At 62.2% G+C, this 16,156-nt stretch overlaps 5 protein-coding genes across 5 annotated transcripts; 3 read left to right on the forward strand and 2 right to left on the reverse strand.

The window, feature by feature from the left end:
- Positions 1 to 539: 539 nt before the first annotated feature.
- On the forward strand, positions 540 to 1,736 carry Q8F55_005479 (uncharacterized protein; the record flags this gene model as incomplete). Its single annotated transcript, XM_069353968.1, has 3 exons — positions 540 to 575; positions 610 to 784; positions 817 to 1,736. 3 exons carry the CDS (start codon positions 540 to 542, stop codon positions 1,734 to 1,736), a joined length of 1,131 nt encoding a protein of 376 aa, XP_069208610.1.
- A 345-nt stretch (positions 1,737 to 2,081) lies between these two features.
- CDC54 (MCM DNA helicase complex subunit) lies at positions 2,082 to 5,192 on the forward strand (the record flags this gene model as incomplete). Its single annotated transcript, XM_069353969.1, has 4 exons — positions 2,082 to 2,226; positions 2,265 to 4,045; positions 4,086 to 4,571; positions 4,620 to 5,192. 4 exons carry the CDS (start codon positions 2,082 to 2,084, stop codon positions 5,190 to 5,192), a joined length of 2,985 nt encoding a protein of 994 aa, XP_069208611.1.
- Positions 5,193 to 5,489: 297 nt separating this feature from the next.
- Q8F55_005481 (uncharacterized protein) lies at positions 5,490 to 6,196 on the reverse strand (the record flags this gene model as incomplete). Its single annotated transcript, XM_069353970.1, has 4 exons — positions 5,490 to 5,725; positions 5,758 to 5,979; positions 6,015 to 6,122; positions 6,154 to 6,196. The coding sequence occupies 4 exons, from the start codon at positions 6,194 to 6,196 to the stop codon at positions 5,490 to 5,492; spliced, it is 609 nt and encodes a 202-aa protein (XP_069208612.1).
- A 361-nt stretch (positions 6,197 to 6,557) lies between these two features.
- Positions 6,558 to 12,364, forward strand: GCN2 (eukaryotic translation initiation factor 2-alpha kinase; the record flags this gene model as incomplete). The annotated part of the gene is made up of 19 exons (XM_069353971.1): positions 6,558 to 6,620; positions 6,718 to 6,849; positions 6,906 to 7,037; positions 7,074 to 7,190; positions 7,301 to 7,918; positions 7,954 to 8,017; positions 8,054 to 8,347; positions 8,397 to 8,543; positions 8,578 to 8,814; positions 8,852 to 9,583; positions 9,622 to 9,689; positions 9,731 to 9,883; positions 9,920 to 10,766; positions 10,810 to 11,305; positions 11,354 to 11,456; positions 11,493 to 11,653; positions 11,694 to 12,019; positions 12,057 to 12,298; positions 12,338 to 12,364. The coding sequence occupies 19 exons, from the start codon at positions 6,558 to 6,560 to the stop codon at positions 12,362 to 12,364; spliced, it is 4,959 nt and encodes a 1,652-aa protein (XP_069208613.1).
- Positions 12,365 to 12,587: 223 nt separating this feature from the next.
- RPN2 (proteasome regulatory particle base subunit) lies at positions 12,588 to 15,841 on the reverse strand (the record flags this gene model as incomplete). The annotated part of the gene is made up of 5 exons (XM_069353972.1): positions 12,588 to 14,206; positions 14,250 to 15,036; positions 15,083 to 15,298; positions 15,349 to 15,646; positions 15,693 to 15,841. 5 exons carry the CDS (start codon positions 15,839 to 15,841, stop codon positions 12,588 to 12,590), a joined length of 3,069 nt encoding a protein of 1,022 aa, XP_069208614.1.
- Between the last annotated feature and the right edge of the window lie 315 nt (positions 15,842 to 16,156).

Consider the following 16,156-nt stretch of genomic DNA (forward strand, 5'->3'; position numbering starts at 1 on the left):
GCGTTCTCGTCCTCCGCGCGCCTCGCGTGGCTTGCACACACACGGCACACAGCCACGCGACGACACCACACGCGCCACCCGGCACACACACTCGCCCCCGGGCAGGGACGAGCTGCCACGCACCTCGTGCCGCACCCACGGCCGTGCTTATCAACCCCAAGCCGCCCGCGATTGTGGGTAAAGCACACGATAAACGGGTAAAACGAGCGCAATCAGCAACAGCGGCAGTGGCCGCCACCTCGCGTAGCTCGCCTCGCGAGTCGCCACAGCCGCACCCACGGCCGCGGCGTCGCGACCGCTCGGCGCCGAGTCAGTGCCGATGCGGCGTGCATGCAGATGTGGTGGGGGCGTACCGGCCCGCCCTCGAGAGCGCGCTGCGCAGGACGTACATTCGTCGCAGGACGCCAGGCTGCCTCAGCAGTTGGTCAGCCCCGCGCCGTCGGCCAAGTCCGCACGCCGGGCCGGTTTAACCGCACGTCATACTTAACCACTCGCCGGTGACCAACCGCCCCTGCTCTTACCTTTCTCCCCCACACACCATGCTTCAGGTCACAGCTACTGGAACGCCGTACGAGGTGCGTTGGGCCGCCGGGCCTCGCTCACACGCAGATCGGGCTCGCCCACGGCTCGCAGGCCAAGGCGCAGGTGCACGGCTCGGTCGCCTTCTACCGCGACTTCTTCCAGACCACGGCCAAGATGGACTGGGCGAGCGTCGAGGACGAGGGCAAGAAGTGGGGCCCGTTCCTGCAGGCCAACTTTCCCCAGTACATCGACGAGCTGAAGGGTGCGTGTTGTGTGTTGCCGCGCTGACTTTAGGCGTGGCCGATGGCGCGGGCTTGTCGTTCGACACCATCTTCGCGCTCAACATCCGCACCGAGATTGCGTTTGGGCGGCAGGCGCAGCCTACGGACGGGTGCACCGCCTTCTCGTACCACAACGCCGAGGCGCACACTGCCCTCCTCGCGCAGAACTGGGACTGGAGGTCGGGACAGGGCCCAAACCTCATAAGCCTGACTATCAAGCGCGGCAGCTCCAACGGCACATCCAACGGCAACGGTCACACCAACGGCCACGGGGACGACCACGCCCTCTCCATTATCACCGAGGCCGGCATCATCGGCAAGATTGGCCTCTCGTCGTCCGGCCTCGGCGTGTGCCTCAACGCCATCGCGGCCCTCGGCGTCAGCTACACCAAGCTGCCCGTGCACCTCGCCCTGCGGGCAGTGCTCGACTGGTCACACGAGGAGCGCGCAAAGGGCCCGGGCGTGGCGCAGCGCGTCGCCGAGCGGCTGACGCGGGTGGGCGTCGCGTCCGCAGGCCACATTCTCATCTCGGACGAGCTCGTCGCCATCGGGCTCGAGGCGAGCTCGCAGGATATCGTGCCGGTCAAGCACACGGCCCTGCGCGGCGGCGACGCCCTCGTCCACTCCAACCACTATGTCGAGGAGCACCCCGGCGTGCAGCTCGGCCAGGCGTGGGCCGACACGTACGACCGCCTCCAGCGCATCGAGCAGCTCGCGCGCGAGGGCAAGGCAGGGCACGACGGCGTCGTCACCGCCGACGAGGTGGCCATCTTCCTCCAGGACGAGGACAAGTGGCCCGCGTCCATCTGCCGCCACCCCGACTCTGGGGGCGAGACATTGTTCAGCATCATCATGGATCTGGAGAAGCGCGAGGCTAGGGTCGAGGAAGGCATGCCTGGCAAGGGTGGCCAGGTGCTCCAGCTCAAGCCTTAGGGCTGGCTGTAGGCTTGTAGGCTTGCTTTTGGTTGTATCAGCTTGATGGGATGAGGTGCGATGTGCGTGGCAGCGGTGTCGGTCGCGCACTCAGTCTCCTGGCTGAGATGTGCATGCATGCAGGCCCTGGAGGCTCATGTTGTGAGGTCCGTGCGCCACACAATGACGTGTAAAAACCCCTCGCCATTATCAGTCACGTCGAAACGCGTCCCAGTTTGATTTCAGGGCCGACGCGTCGCTCGCGCCGTCCGTCTTCCCTTTGGTCCTCATCTCGCGCCTCTTTCGCACCCCCCTCCCTCTCTTTCCACTTTGCTCTCTCCACCTCGACTCTGTCAACATTCAACAATGTCGACACCAAACGGCTCACGCCGCACCCCGCGTGGCAGCATCAACAATGTCATGCGCTCGTCGTCGCCCCTCGCCTTCCCCTCGTCGTCGGTAGGCGGTACCCCCCGCCCCGCCGCCCTGCGCAACCAGCCCGCCCCGAATGGTAAGCTGAACTCTATGGCCCCCCAGCTGACATCACAGTGCTCGCATCCTCCTCGCCGCTCAACTTCCCCACCTCGTCGCCCCGCCAGCCGTCGTCGTCTGCCCGCCCTCGCCCCGCCGCGTCGTCGTCTGGCCTCCGCGGCATCCGCTCCGACACGCCCCTCTTCCTCCCCGCTTCGGGTGGCTCGACGCCGCGCCGCCCCCACCGCGGCGACATCCACTCGTCCTTCCCCCTCTCGTCGCCGTCTTTTGCGCGCCGCCCCACCCAGCGCGCCAACCTCCTCGCTGCCTCCTCCCCGGGCGGTCTCCCGACCTCTGACGCGCCCGGAAGCGATGCCCTCCCCCACAGCAGCCTCACCATGTCGCAGGCTGACCCCGGAGAGGAGGGATTTGACCAGGACGAGAACGACACGGGCATGGTCAAGCTCATCTGGGGCACGACCCTCAAGCTCCAGGAGGCGCTCAACTCGTTCCGCGACTTCCTCCGCGGCTTCAAGCCAAAGTACCGCGCGGCGTACAACGCCGCCCAGGCCAAGGCCATTGTCGACGCTGGCGGTATCGCGCCGCCCCCGATGAACCTGTACGACAACCTCAGTGCTGCCGATGCCGACAAGCCCCTCTATGAGGGCTACCTCCTCCAGCTTCGCGAGACCGGCGAGTCGGTCCTCAACCTCGACGCGCTCAACCTTCTCGCCTACCCGCCCACCAAGAAGCTCTACTACCAGCTCCTCAACTTCCCCCAGGAAGTCGTCCCCATCATGGACCAGGTGCTCCGTGATGTCATGTACGAGCTCGTCGAGGAGGAGCTCTCGGCTGCCGAGGCCAAGGCGGCCGAGGGCATCATCAGCGAGCTGCAGCTTGCCGCCGTTGAGAACGAGCTGCGCGGCGTCGAGACTCGCGTCTTCAAGATCAGGCCGTACGCCGGCGAGAAGACCGTCAACATGCGCGACCTCAACCCTGGAGACACGGACAAGCTCATCTCGGTCAAGGGAATGGTTATCCGCGCGACGCCCGTCATTCCCGACATGAAGACGGCCTTCTTCCGCTGCATTGTCTGCCAGCACACCATGCAGGTGGAGATCGACCGCGGTCAGATCAGGGAGCCTGAGAGGTGTCCTCGTGACGAGTGTAACACGAGCGGCTCGATGATGCTCATCCACAACCGCTCCGAGTTCATCGACAAGCAGGTTGTCCGTCTGCAGGAGACTCCCGACGTTGTCCCCGACGGACAGACCCCGCACACCGTCTCGCTCTGCCTGTACGACGAGCTCGTCGACCTTGTCAAGCCTGGTGACCGTGTCATCGTGACTGGTATCTTCCGCTCGATCCCCGTGCGTGTCAACCCCCGCCAGCGCAGCATCAAGGCTCTCTTCAAGACCTACGTCGATGTTGTTCACGTCAAGCGCACCAATGTCGGCCGTATGGGCTTCGACCCCAGCACCCGTGACGCCAAGAGCAGGCCCCCTGGTGTGGGTGTTGGTGGTGAGGACGATGAGGGCGAGGTGCTCCAGGGTAGCATGCGCTCGCAGGACAGCATGGACGAGGACGACCCGGACCTCAGCCTGTCTGCCGCCGCCGAGATGGAGCAGAAGCTCCTTGAGCTCTCCAGACACCCCGACATCTACGACACGCTCGCGCGCTCCATGGCCCCGTCCATCTACGAAATGGACGACGTCAAGAAGGGCATTCTTCTGCAGCTGTTTGGTGGCACCAACAAGAGCATCTCGCGTGGTGGTGGTGGTGGTGGCCCTCGCTACCGTGGCGATATTAACGTGCTCATGGTCGGTGACCCCGGTACTTCCAAGTCGCAGATCCTCCAGGTGAGTTAACCGGATGCAGGCCTTTCCTAACTCTCGCCAGTATGTCCACAAGATCGCCCCTCGTGGCGTGTACACGTCGGGCAAGGGTTCGTCCGCTGTCGGTCTCACTGCGTACATCACCCGCGACCCCGACTCAAAGCAGCTTGTCCTGGAAAGTGGTGCCTTGGTCCTGTCCGACGGCGGTGTGTGCTGCATCGACGAGTTTGACAAGATGTCCGACGCCACCCGTTCCGTCCTCCACGAAGTCATGGAGCAGCAGACCGTGTCGATTGCCAAAGCGGGTATCATCACGACGCTGAACGCGCGTACTTCGATCCTCGCGGCTGCCAACCCTATCGGCTCGCGTTACAACCCCAAGCTGCCGATTCCTGCCAACATTGACCTGCCGCCGACCCTCATTTCGCGTTTCGACCTCCTCTACCTCGTGCTGGACAAGGTCGACGAGATGAACGACCGCAGGCTGGCAGCCCACCTTGTTGGTCTGTACCTCGAGGACAGGCCAGACACTGGCGGCAATGACATCTTGGTAGGTGTTCCTGTCGGGCAGAGTTGAGCATCACCTAACCCCTCTCAGCCCCTTGACACTCTCACTGCCTACATCACATATGCCCGTGCCAAGGTCAACCCTGTGCTTACCGAGCTCGCGTCGAACGCCCTCGTCCAGGCCTACGTTGAGATGCGCAAGGTTGGCGAGGACTCGCGCTCTGCTGAGAAGCGTATCACGGCGACGACCCGTCAGTTGGAGAGCATGATCCGTCTGTCCGAGGCCCACGCCCGTATGCGCTTCTCCGAGACGGTCGACCTCGAGGACGTTGTCGAGGCTACGCGACTCATCCGCGCTGCTCTCCGTGAGAGTGCTACCGACCCCCTCACTGGCCAGATCGACCTGGATCTCATCACCACTGGTGCTGGTCAGACGGCCCGTCGTGTCCGCGCCGACCTCAAGCGCGAGATCCTGACGCTCGTCGACGCCGCTGGGCGCACTGGTCTTCGGTGGAACGCGGCGATCAGGAGCCTCGAGACCCAGTCGTCGGTGCCCGTTGACCACCACGAGTTTGCCGAGGTGGTCAAGGAGCTCACGAACGAGGGTATTGTCAAGGTTGTTGGCGAGAGGGACAGGCGTACGATCAGGAGGCTCGCCGACTAGGCTAGGCCGCGCAGTGTAGATTATTAGGACTCTTTGCTGGGCAATCTCGCCCGATTGATACAATACATAGTGTAGATGTTAACGATGTGCTTCTTGTTTCTAAGCTGCCCGGCGCGAGCGTGCCTCGGCGAGCACCTCTTCGAGGCTATGCACGACATTGACGCTGCCCAAGTCTTCCTCAGCCTCGCGAATAGCGCCCTCGGACCACTCGCCCCACCGGCGAATCAGTCTGCCCTCGATCCCCGCGCCCGTCGCACCACGGAAATCACTCCTCGTCAGCGCCACCCGTGCCCAGACTCACGCCTCGAGCTCGTCGCCGACCATGAGCACGCCTTCGCCCATGTCTTCCCCACAGGCGGCGCACGCGCGCGCAAAGATCTCGCGGTCGGGCTTGCTCGCCTCAACGTCCCAGCTCAGCGTGGGCGGGAAGGCGAGGAGGTCCTCGATGCCCAGCGCGGTGAGCGTCAGAAGGATGCGCGGGTCGGCATTGGACACGACCGACGTCTTGATCCCCAGCTCGCGCAGGCCGCGCACTGCCGTCAGCGGAGTCACGGCCCCCACTCACGCGTGGGCAGGGAGTCGTCGAAGGCGCGGTACCCGACCTCGCTCTCGAACCGGCCCAGCAGCGCCGAGGCGAGCGCGGGCCCCTTCGCCTCGAGCTCGGGTGCGCCTGCCCCAGCATGCAGCATGCACTGGTTTATCAAGGCCGACCACCACTGCTCCGGCGAGAGCGGGGGCGCCGCGTGCTTCCCGTACAGGGGGTACTGGGCGTTCATCTCCTTGAACGCTGAGGCGTCAGCGGGGTGGGAGGAGGGAGCGCACCTGGCCGAAAGCCGGCCTTGACGGACGCAGGGGTGACACGAAGCCCGAGGCGCAGCGCCTCGGCGGCGTACTGCTCGTGCACTGGCAGCCGCGGGGTGACGAGCGTATCTGGTGTGAGCGGATTCGGGGGCGGCCCTACCGAAGACGTCGAAGAGGACGAGTCGGACTGGAGGGCGGGGCATTGCGGGCGGTCAATTGGCCAGCGCTGCTCGTTGGTCGATGGTTGCCGTTCGAGTCGTCTGGTCGAGTCGTGCTCGGCGTCGGTGCTCGACGAGTCGGATGTCCGCAAGTCCGAGTCAGAGTGGAGGGCCGGCTTTGTTGTGACGTCTTTTGAATGGCAGGGTGCGAGCCACGTGACAAACGTCAGAGCGAGATGCGAGCTGCGAGCGTCGCCGCTCGCGCAGGCAGGCAGTACCCAGACACTGATAACAACAAGTCGCCCACCTCGTTCGTCTTCTTCATACCCCCCACGAGCAGCGCACAGCCCTGCCGGCCACGACGTCTTGATCCTTCTACCACACGACCACGCAGCGGCAATGTTCGATGTCCGAGCCTAACAAGGCCGTCCAAGAAGAGGAGCTCGAAGCACTTCGGGCAATCTTTGAGGTAGGTGGTCGTGTGGGCCGCAACAGCGCACGTCCACCCACGGGGTGTGCGCGCATGTCCCTTGCCTCGGCACTGTCGGCGTGCTGATGCCCTACAGGATGACTGGCACGACATTCCAATCAAGAAGACAGCATGGGGCACCGCTAGCGAGGCCGGGTGGTGGGAGGTGCAGCTGCGCGCGACAGACGACCCGCGCGTCAGCGTGAAGCTCAAGGGGCGGATGGTCAAGGTAAGCGCGAGTGCGAGCGCGCCTGGCGCAGCGCCGACGCCATCTGACACGCCCAGAACTATCCCGACCAGCCGCCGCCGCTCTCCCTCGTCGATCCGGTAAAGCTCACCGCGGCACATGTCAAGACACTTTCAAAACTAGTACAGGAGAAGGCCAAGGCGAGCGCCGGCGCGCCCATGATCTTCGATGTAGGCGGCCACGGGCGGACGCAGCTGACCCCTAAGCTCGCAGACATGGTGCGCGAGTGGATATCGGCCAACCACATCCTCTTGCCCAAGCCGGGCGAGCCGGAGCCGACGCTGATGGAGGAGATGGCGTTGCGGGAGGAGGCTCAGAAGGCGGTGAGTGATGCTTCCTCTGGCCCTAGTGCTGTTGTTTTGATCGCATGACGTCGATCTTGTTACTCGGGTCCCTTCGCGCTTGATTTGTGCGCCCGCCCTGACACACACAGGCCGAAGAGGCAAAGGTCGAGGCCGACAGGCAGCAGCGGCGCGCGCTGGCGGCCGAGCAGGACCGGCTGCTGAACGAGAAGATCATCCTCGACGCGTCGAGGCGAGAAGAGAAGGCGCGGCAGGCCATGCTCGAAGCTCAGCAGAAGCAGCGAGACGAGAAGCTCGCAACCCTGGCCGATGGAGAGCTCGAAAAGCGCGAGCTGATCCTCGACCAACCGATCAGTGTGGAGGGGCACGAGGGCGAGTGGTCCGCCTGGACGTGTTTCGGCGGCCGGCGCGAGGCCATGTGGACGAGCTACACCGCCGAGCCGATCACGACCGGCAGCACGGCCGGCTTTGTGACGGCCTCACCGCCCTCGGTCACGGTTGAAGTTATCGACTTCAGCAAGAACTACTACCTCGGCACGCATGGCCAGAAGCGCATCGACTCGGTCGTGACTGAGATCACGCGAGTCAAGGGCGTCGTGTCCGAGCACGTTGCGAGGATTTACGCCGTGCAGCGCACCAAGAGCCCCAAGGGCTGGGAGCGTCTGATTGTCGTGGTCGAGCGCGTCGAGGAGGGCGGGAAGTTGAAGACGTGGTTGCCGAAGAATGGCTTTGGGGAGGACACGGCGAAGGTAGGTTTGCATGTGGAGCACCGCTAACCTGCCAGGAATACATCACGCAGATACTGTCTGGTCTCGCAGATCTGCATCGCAACCACCACTCTCAGAAACGTGAGCTCCTTGATGTAGGTGCGAGCTGACGTGCAGAACTCGACACCGACCTCGTCCTTATCAGTTCTCAGAAGCCAGGAGAAGCCTGCTTGAAGATGTTTGGCACCGGCTACGCTCGCCGTATTGCAGAGTACCACCGCTCCAACCCCTTCCTCAAGACGCTACCAGACTCATACCCCGACTCCTGGCTGTCACCAGACGAGATCGACTCGCCGACGTCTGCCTCGCCAAAGCGCGACATGTGGCAAGCAGGCCTTCTGCTGTTGCAGCTGCTGTTCGGTAGGGACTGCCTCTGGACATACCCAGACCTCCGAACCTTGCTGGAGCATGGTGAGCCGCTTGCCCTCGTGATGCTGGACTGGTGCTAACCCGCTCCCAGCGCCTGGAGGCGTCTCGCCGATGATCACGGCCTTGCTGAGTGGACTTCTTAACCCCTCACCCAAGAAGCGTCTGTCGGCCGACGAGGCATTGCTGAAGATTCGATCCGAAGAAGAGTCGACGCATCGCCCTCTTCGTGCGATTCCTAGTGCGTCAATCTGCCTGACACTGCTAACCTCCAGGCCACATGTCCCTCCCCATGTCTGCAACGGCCTCATCCAGCTCCAGCATCCATCACTCCCTTGGCACGTCCCCGGTGTTTGGCCAGGGATTCTCCTCTTACATCCCAGCATTCCCTGTGCGACCCGAAGTGTCTCGATACCGAACAGACTTTGAAGAGGTCGAGTTCCTCGGTAAAGGTGGCTTTGGCGAGGTAGTGAAGGCGAGGAACAAGTTGGACGGGCGCCCATACGCCATCAGTGAGTGCCAACCCGCAGCCCTCCTCTAACATGACAGAAAAGGTCAAGCTTCGCCCAGAAGAAGACTTTGGCCGCGTTCTCCGCGAAGTTCAAAGCCTGTCCCGGGTCAGCCACCAGCACATTGTCCGATACTATGGCTGCTGGCGAGAGACGGTCGGGCAGGCCGCAATTGCGCCTTCCCCTGGAGTCGACTCGAACGGGACTCCCTCGGCTGTGACCTCGTCCAATGTCTCCTCCGCGAGCGAGCCTGGTGATCCCTTTGCGATCAACTGGGACGACGCCTCCCGAAAGGATCGCTCTCGGAGCCAATCGTTCCCCCGCATCCGATTCTCTGCAAATGACGAGGATGACAGCGACGATGAGGACGACGAGACGACCGATGAGAGCAACCAGCAATTCACGAGAATGAGGGATGACTCTGATGAGTCGGAGAGCGACGAGAGCGACACGAGCAACGACAGCGACAGCAGCGAAGATAGCGCTGGGAGTGGGCGGACTGTCGGTGACCCTTCGGCATCGGTCCAGCGCGGCCGCACGCCAGCCAAGGCCATTCCCGTCAGCGCCTCCAAGCCGTCTGCGTCGTATGCGACCACGACTACTGATGATGGAAGCGTACAGGAGATCCTGTACATCCAGATGGAGTTTGTGGAGAAGCAGACTCTCCGTGAAGCGATCACCGAGGGCCTATCTGAAGAGGAGACCTGGCGTCTGCTCAAGCAGATCCTCCAGGCCCTGGCACACATGTCTAGCTTGGGCATTGTGCATCGAGGTGAGTAGTGTGCACTGGGGATGGGTGTTGACAGTCAGACCTTAAGCCGTCGAACATTCTTTTGGATACGACAGGCAACGTCAAGATCGCCGACTTTGGGCTGGCGGTGAGTTCGTTCTGGCTGGCGTTCGCTGACCTTGATAACAGACCACCGACACGTCTTCTGAGAACCCATCGGGGCAGGTTCATGCATCGGCCGAAGTGTCGGATCGCACGTCCAACATCGGCACCAGCCTGTACATTGCTCCCGAGGTGTTGTCGACCCGGGAAGTCGTGTCGACAAAGTCGTATGACGAGAAGGTAGGCTGGCCATTGGTGCACTTCGTTGACCTCCAGGCCGACATGTACTCCCTCGGCATCATCTTCTTCGAGATGTGCTTCCCGTTCAGCACGGGCATGGAGCGTGTGCAGACAATCACAGAGCTGCGCAAATCGAGCTGGGCGTTCCCAGCAGCATGGCCTCCCACCCTGATGCCCAAGCAGCGTGAGATCATCTCTCTCCTGCTGCGGCATAACCCGACACACCGACCCAAGGCTACTCAGCTGCTCGACGGCCCTCTCGTTCCTTCCTCTGACAAGGATGACGAGGTGTACCGGGAGGTCATCGGCGAAGTGACCAACCCTCGATCCGAGAAGTACCCCCAGCTTGTCGACGCTCTGTTCGAGTCCCACACAAACTCGTTCAGAATCGACACCCGCCTCGACGACTACACCTATGACACCGAAGACCACGATGGTCTCCATGTGTGGATTACTGGGACTGTGCGCCGCATTGCGGACCTGTTCCAGCGTCACGGAGCAGTGCATGATGCCCTACCGCTCCTCATCCCAGAAACAACGCTTCTCGGCTCCTTCCCTGATCTCAACCCAGCGAGGTTCATGGATCCGAACGGCAAGTTTGTCCAGCTGCCGTCATCCAACCTCCTTGCTATGGCGCGCAATGCCTCACGGCGTTCGATCGAGCGTATCAAGCGATACCACATTGGTCACCGTTACAGAGAGACAGCGGCAGGCGGGCAGCCGAGCAGCACAACCGAGCTATGCTTCGACATCATCTCGCCATTGCGCTCGCAGTGCGCCGAGGCCGAGTTGCTCGATGTCGTGGACAAGGTCATTGCCGAGTGCCAGGGCGGCAAGGTAGCCAGCTTGCATGACTACGAGATTCATGTCAGCCACGAAAGCGGTACGTCAGCTACTCGTACCGGGCCACTAGCTGACAGCTACAGTCCTAGCGACAATCTTGGCATCTGCCCCAGTATCGGTCCGAGCTCGCGTGCTCAAGGCATTCAAAACTCCTGCCACAGGAGTCTCGTTTGGCAGCTCCCGGGCCTCGCCCTTTGGAACAATACCGGGGCTTCCAAAGAATGTCGCGAACGACCTTGAGCAGATCAGCACCCCTGGAGAGTTCTTGGCCGTGCGCAAGAAGATCGAAGCGACGTTTTCGACATCTAGAAGAAAACTGGCTGCCGCGCTTGATGAGATCGCCGAAACTATCAAACTCGCTCGTGCATGTGGCGTGAACAGGAAGATCCTCTTCAGGCCTACGCTGTCCAGGAATGCAGAGTACTTCCGCGGAGGCTTCATGTTCGAGGTCGTGCGCCGCGGCAAGCACGGTGAGCTCATTGCCTACGGTGGCCGGTACGACTCTCTGCTTGAGCACTTCAAGGAGCCGGCAATGCACTCCAAGAAGGTTTACGGGGCAGGCATGTCGGTGGCGGTCGAGTGAGTTGTTTGGGGAGTGCACTTTGTCAAGGCTAATCAGGATCCCAGCCCACTCGCAAAGATTGTCCGCAAGCAGGAGAGCGCACTGGCCGAGCGGTTGATGGTGAAGCCGAACGAAGATGAGCGATCGTTTGGGTTGTTCTCGCCAACGGTGCGTCCAGTGCAGGTTACGGAACTGACAGTGCAGCGCTGCGACGTCTATGTCACGGCTACTGGCCTGGCTGACTTGGACGTGCGTCTCGGCATTGTCGGCGAACTCTGGCGTGCGGGTGTGCGAGCAGACCTGCAGTACGATGACGGACGCAACTTGGAAGACGTGACGTCCGAGTGCTTGGAGCAGAACATCCTGTGAGTCGTGGAGGACTTGAACCAGGTTCTAACAGCCCAGGTTCTTGGTCATCGCCCGTGCACGCCCCACCATGAAGGTCCGCAACGTCCTGCGCCGCTCAGAAGAAGAAGTTCCCCGCAACGAACTCACTGCATGGCTCCGCAATGCGATCGCAGAGCAGCGCAAGGTCGACGCGTCGTACGCCGCTCAGGAGGGTTCGGCAACAGCTGCCAAGGAGAAGGACTTGCCGATCGACGGGCCCACCAAGGCGTCGGATATCGATATCAAGCTTGTCCTCCCTCCCGACCCGGTGGTCACTCGTCAGACGAAGGGCAAGGCGAAGCGCACACACCGACATGCTTCCAAGAATGTGTACTACGACAAAGGTGGGTTAAAGTAGCGCACCGTGACTGACCCACCCAGCGCACGAGTTCGCAGCTTCCGTCAAGTCCACGCTCCCCATTCTCGGCGTCGACTTGCATCCGACTGACCTTGTGTGTCAGCTGGCCCACGACACGGCGTGGGTTACAGAAGATGAAGCGTGGCGCGCCAAACTCGCCGGCCTGCCGACCTCTGACCGCCAGTATGCGGAACAGATTCGTGAAGCTGTCCGCGAGTACCGCAAGGCAGGAAACCTGTGGCTCTTCTCCGTCCGAGACGCAAGGGTAGGTGCGAGCAACTCCGCCGCCGCTGACAGTGAACAGGGCTACCTCATGCAGTTCTCGCGATAGTGTCCTCCCCACCCCCTCATGTTCCGTCCCAATCACACCCCACTCACTGTAGACGCGTAAATAGAAGTTGCTCCAATGCATGTTTTGACCCGTTTGCTTATTCCCAATATGCTGCATAACATGCTCTTTGCTGCTCTACATTGACGACAGTCTCTCCCTGCCGTCCGCTTTGTCACTCTACATTGCTGTGACGGGATCGCCTCTCTCCACTAGCAATCTACGTCTAGTCCTCAAACTCGTACTCGAACGCCGCGGGGATCGCACCGTCCCAGTTCAATCCAGCGGCGGCAGCGGCAGCTGCTGAAGGAGCCGCAGCGGCAGGTTCTGGGGCAGCCGCGGCAGCAGGCTCATCCTGCGCGTCACGGGGCCACAGGCTGGCGTCGAGCTCGATGTACTCGCCCTCGGCGTCCGGCTTGGTGTCGGATACCAGGAGGATCTTGCCGCTCCATCCGACACGCGCACGGCCGGCAGCAGCCTTGTCGGCCTGGAAGGCATCGGCGTCGCCAACACCACGGATGGGGAGGTACCGTCCCTTCTTGGGAGGGGCGAGGGCCTCGGTGGAGACCGTCGCACCTGTCGACGTCGAGGCCGAGGCAACCGAAGAGGGGTCGAAGGGTCCAGTAACGTAAGGGAGCTGCTGAGGGGTGATGCGGGACATGTTGCTGACGACCGCCTGAGGAGGCTCGATGGGCTTGGACTCCTTGTCCTTGGACTCGGTCTTGGACGACGAGGCCTCAGGCTTGTCGTCCGTGTCCATAGCCTCGCCCTGCTCTGCCTTCTTGCTCTTGAGGCGAGCCTGCTGCTTGGCAGTGGTCGAGAGGACGGCGGGGTTGAACTTCTCCTTCTTCTTCTCCGCAACAGGCTTGGCAGTCTGGGGGTAGTCAAACTTGGAAGGCTTGGCCCAAGAGACGAAGTCGACCTTGGGGATGCGGAGCTTGTCGTCGACGGCAATGATCGTCGTGGGCTGGAAGGTGAGGCCAAGGAAGTGGGCCAGAGGGAACCAGTACCAGAACTGGACGAACAGGACCATGCCGACGATGGCCTTCATGTCGGGAGTTCCGGCGCGGGTGGCAAGCGAGATGGTCATGTTGCGGCCACCAGCGTCGATGATACCCTGGGCAAGCGAAGCACCGAAGCGGGCCATGGGGTCCTCGTGCTTGTCGGTGACGACCTTGGCGAAGAGCTCGCGGATCTCCTTGACCTTGGGGGTCTGGGACTCGGTCTGCTGGATGAGGATCATGGCAAGGGCAATGTAAGCTCCCTGGCGAACAAAGTCGACGGGGTCGCGGGTCATGGGCTCGAGCATGTCGATAGCAGCCTCAAGACCAGTGCCAGCACACGAGATACCAAGGGCGAGGGTGGCACCGTGACGGACGTGGGGGTTGTAGCTCTCGGCGAGGAGCTGAACGATGCGAGGCACCTGGGTGTGGTTGCGGAACAGCACGAAGCCGAGGGCGATGACGGCAGCGCGGCGGACGTCGTCGTTGACGTCCGAGACGGCGAAGTGGAGGAGCTGCTTGATAACCTTGTTGTCACCGGTGCCAACGTAGGCGAGGGCGTAGACGAACATGCCACCGTAGCGGAGGATGGCATCGTTGCTCTTGGTGAACTTGTCGATGACCGCATCCGCAGCAGTGCGCTTGCCGTACATGATCAGGGCGGTACCGATGGCAACACCGCGAACAATCTTCTCGTGCTGGGTCTCGCCGGCGTAGGCGATCAGCTCGTCGAGAACGCGCTCGCTGGGCTGGCCCAGCATGACCAGACCCATGGCGTAACCGGCAGCCTCCGACGACGTGGCGTTGTCCTGGAAGAGGATGGCCTTGAGCTCGTCATAGATGTCTGAAGAGTTAGCAATGCGGCAACGCCCAATGGGCTAACTCACCCTCATCACCGGTCGCAAGGGCCGAAACACCGAGACCAAGGGCAGCACCGTGCTGGACAATGGGGTCGTTGACGTCGGACAGGCCCTTCCTCAGCTCAGCCTCAGCTCCCTCCTTCCTGCCAGTGTAGATGAGACCAAGGGCAAACAGCGCACCACCCTCGCTGAACTTGGATGGGGCGGCACCGCCAGGGAGATACGGCCTGACGACGCGGACACCGTTGATGTAAGAGCCACGGTGGATGAGACCGAGGGCAGCGGTGGCCGAGAACTTGGCCCAGTTGGAGGCTCTTCCGAGCCAGTCGAGGTTCTCGCGGAGGAAGCGGTCCGAAGTGGTACCGCAGTGGGCATAGGCGTTGGTGAAGGTGATGGCAGAGTGGTAGATCGAGTAGCGGTCCTCGAGCGAGTCCTTGGTGACCTTGAGGATGGACATGTCGGTCTGGTTGTGCTTCTTGAGGAAGTTGATCGACAGCTCGGCGATGCGTGAGCCGTTCAAAATGTCCTCAAGGTTGGTGCGCTCCTCCTCAGTTCCCGACTGGCCCTCAGGACCCCATCCGCTCTCTCCAATCTTGGTCCTCAACGTCTCGAGGAAGCTCTGAGGAGCCATGTCGGTGACGTCGAACGCGATCTGGTACGCCTCGAGGCGTCCGCGGTCGCCGCCCTTGTTCAGGAGGTCGACAATGCCCGCGCCAGCAGCGGCAGCGTCGCCCAGCTGAACCCAGATCTGGGTGATCGAGTTGTAGTCGGAAGGCGTCGTGCTCTGGAAGAGCTTGAGGAGGAGCGAGAGAAGCTGGGTGTGTCAGCACTACCTTTGGCCTAATAATCAATAAACTCACGTCTCGTCGGAACGAGTCTGGCCACGCGTCGCTGCCACCGGCACCGCCAATGGTCTCGGCGAGGATGTAGCGAAGGAGGCCCTCGTCGTGGAGGATGCCGTCAGCCGACTTGCGCTCCACCGCCTTGGAGGAGCTGGCCTCGGAAGGCGCGGTCGACTGGAGGTAGATGGCCTCGATGAGGTTGAGGCGACGGAGGGAGAGAGCCAGACCGATAGCCTAGACGTGTTAGTCGAGTCCACGGCGAGCACATCCAACACGAAGCTCACCAGCTTGGCGCCGTCGCTGGATCCTTGTCTGATCACACCGTCGACAATCTCCTCGAGGCGCGAGTCCACCTTGTTGCCAGCGTTGGTGTCGGCAATGGCACGGTCGACGCAGCCGGCAATGATTGTCTCCTTGAACTCGCCGTACGGCTCCTTCTCGAACGCAGCCGACGCACGCAGAGCAAACTCGACGGCCTCGTCCCGCTCACCAAGGTAGAAGAATACCTTGGAGCAGAGGAGAGCAGCGAGAGGGCGCGCCTCGGCAGGCAGCTCCGACACCTGGGGGTCGGCAAGAGATTCGCTGTAGACGTCAGCTGAGGTCAAGGCAAGGGTTCAGCTGATCTCACATGTATGGGAGCTCCTCTGAGATCTCGGCCCAGAACTGGGGGACGATGGAGAGGAGGTACTCGAGGGCGTAGACGCGGACGTCGCGGTCGTCGTCCTTGAGGAGGGCGAGGGAACCCGCGGCGCTGGTGGTGACTGTTGCCACCGGCATGGCGATTGGAATGTGTTGGTTGAGGTGTAGAAAGAGTTAAACGACGACCTCCGACTGATGGTCGTTGATGGTCGATGGCCTTCCTGGACGAGGCTGACTGACGACTGACGAACGTCACTGTCGACGCTGGCTGAACGCGCATGCGCGAGTGGGCTCAGGGAATCCACGTGGCGGAGATACACATCGCCACGTGTTGTGGCACGTAAGTGTGTGATTAGGTAATCGTCAACACTAGGAAATACGACTGGACGCGTCCTGCAACCGGGCCCGCTGTAAGGCCGCGCACGCTGGCGCCGCTCGGCACTCGCTATGGTG

Source organism: Vanrija albida (assembly GCF_041260175.1).
Source record: "Vanrija albida strain AlHP1 chromosome Unknown contig_4, whole genome shotgun sequence".
Classification (NCBI taxonomy): Eukaryota; Fungi; Basidiomycota; class Tremellomycetes; order Trichosporonales; family Trichosporonaceae; genus Vanrija; species Vanrija albida.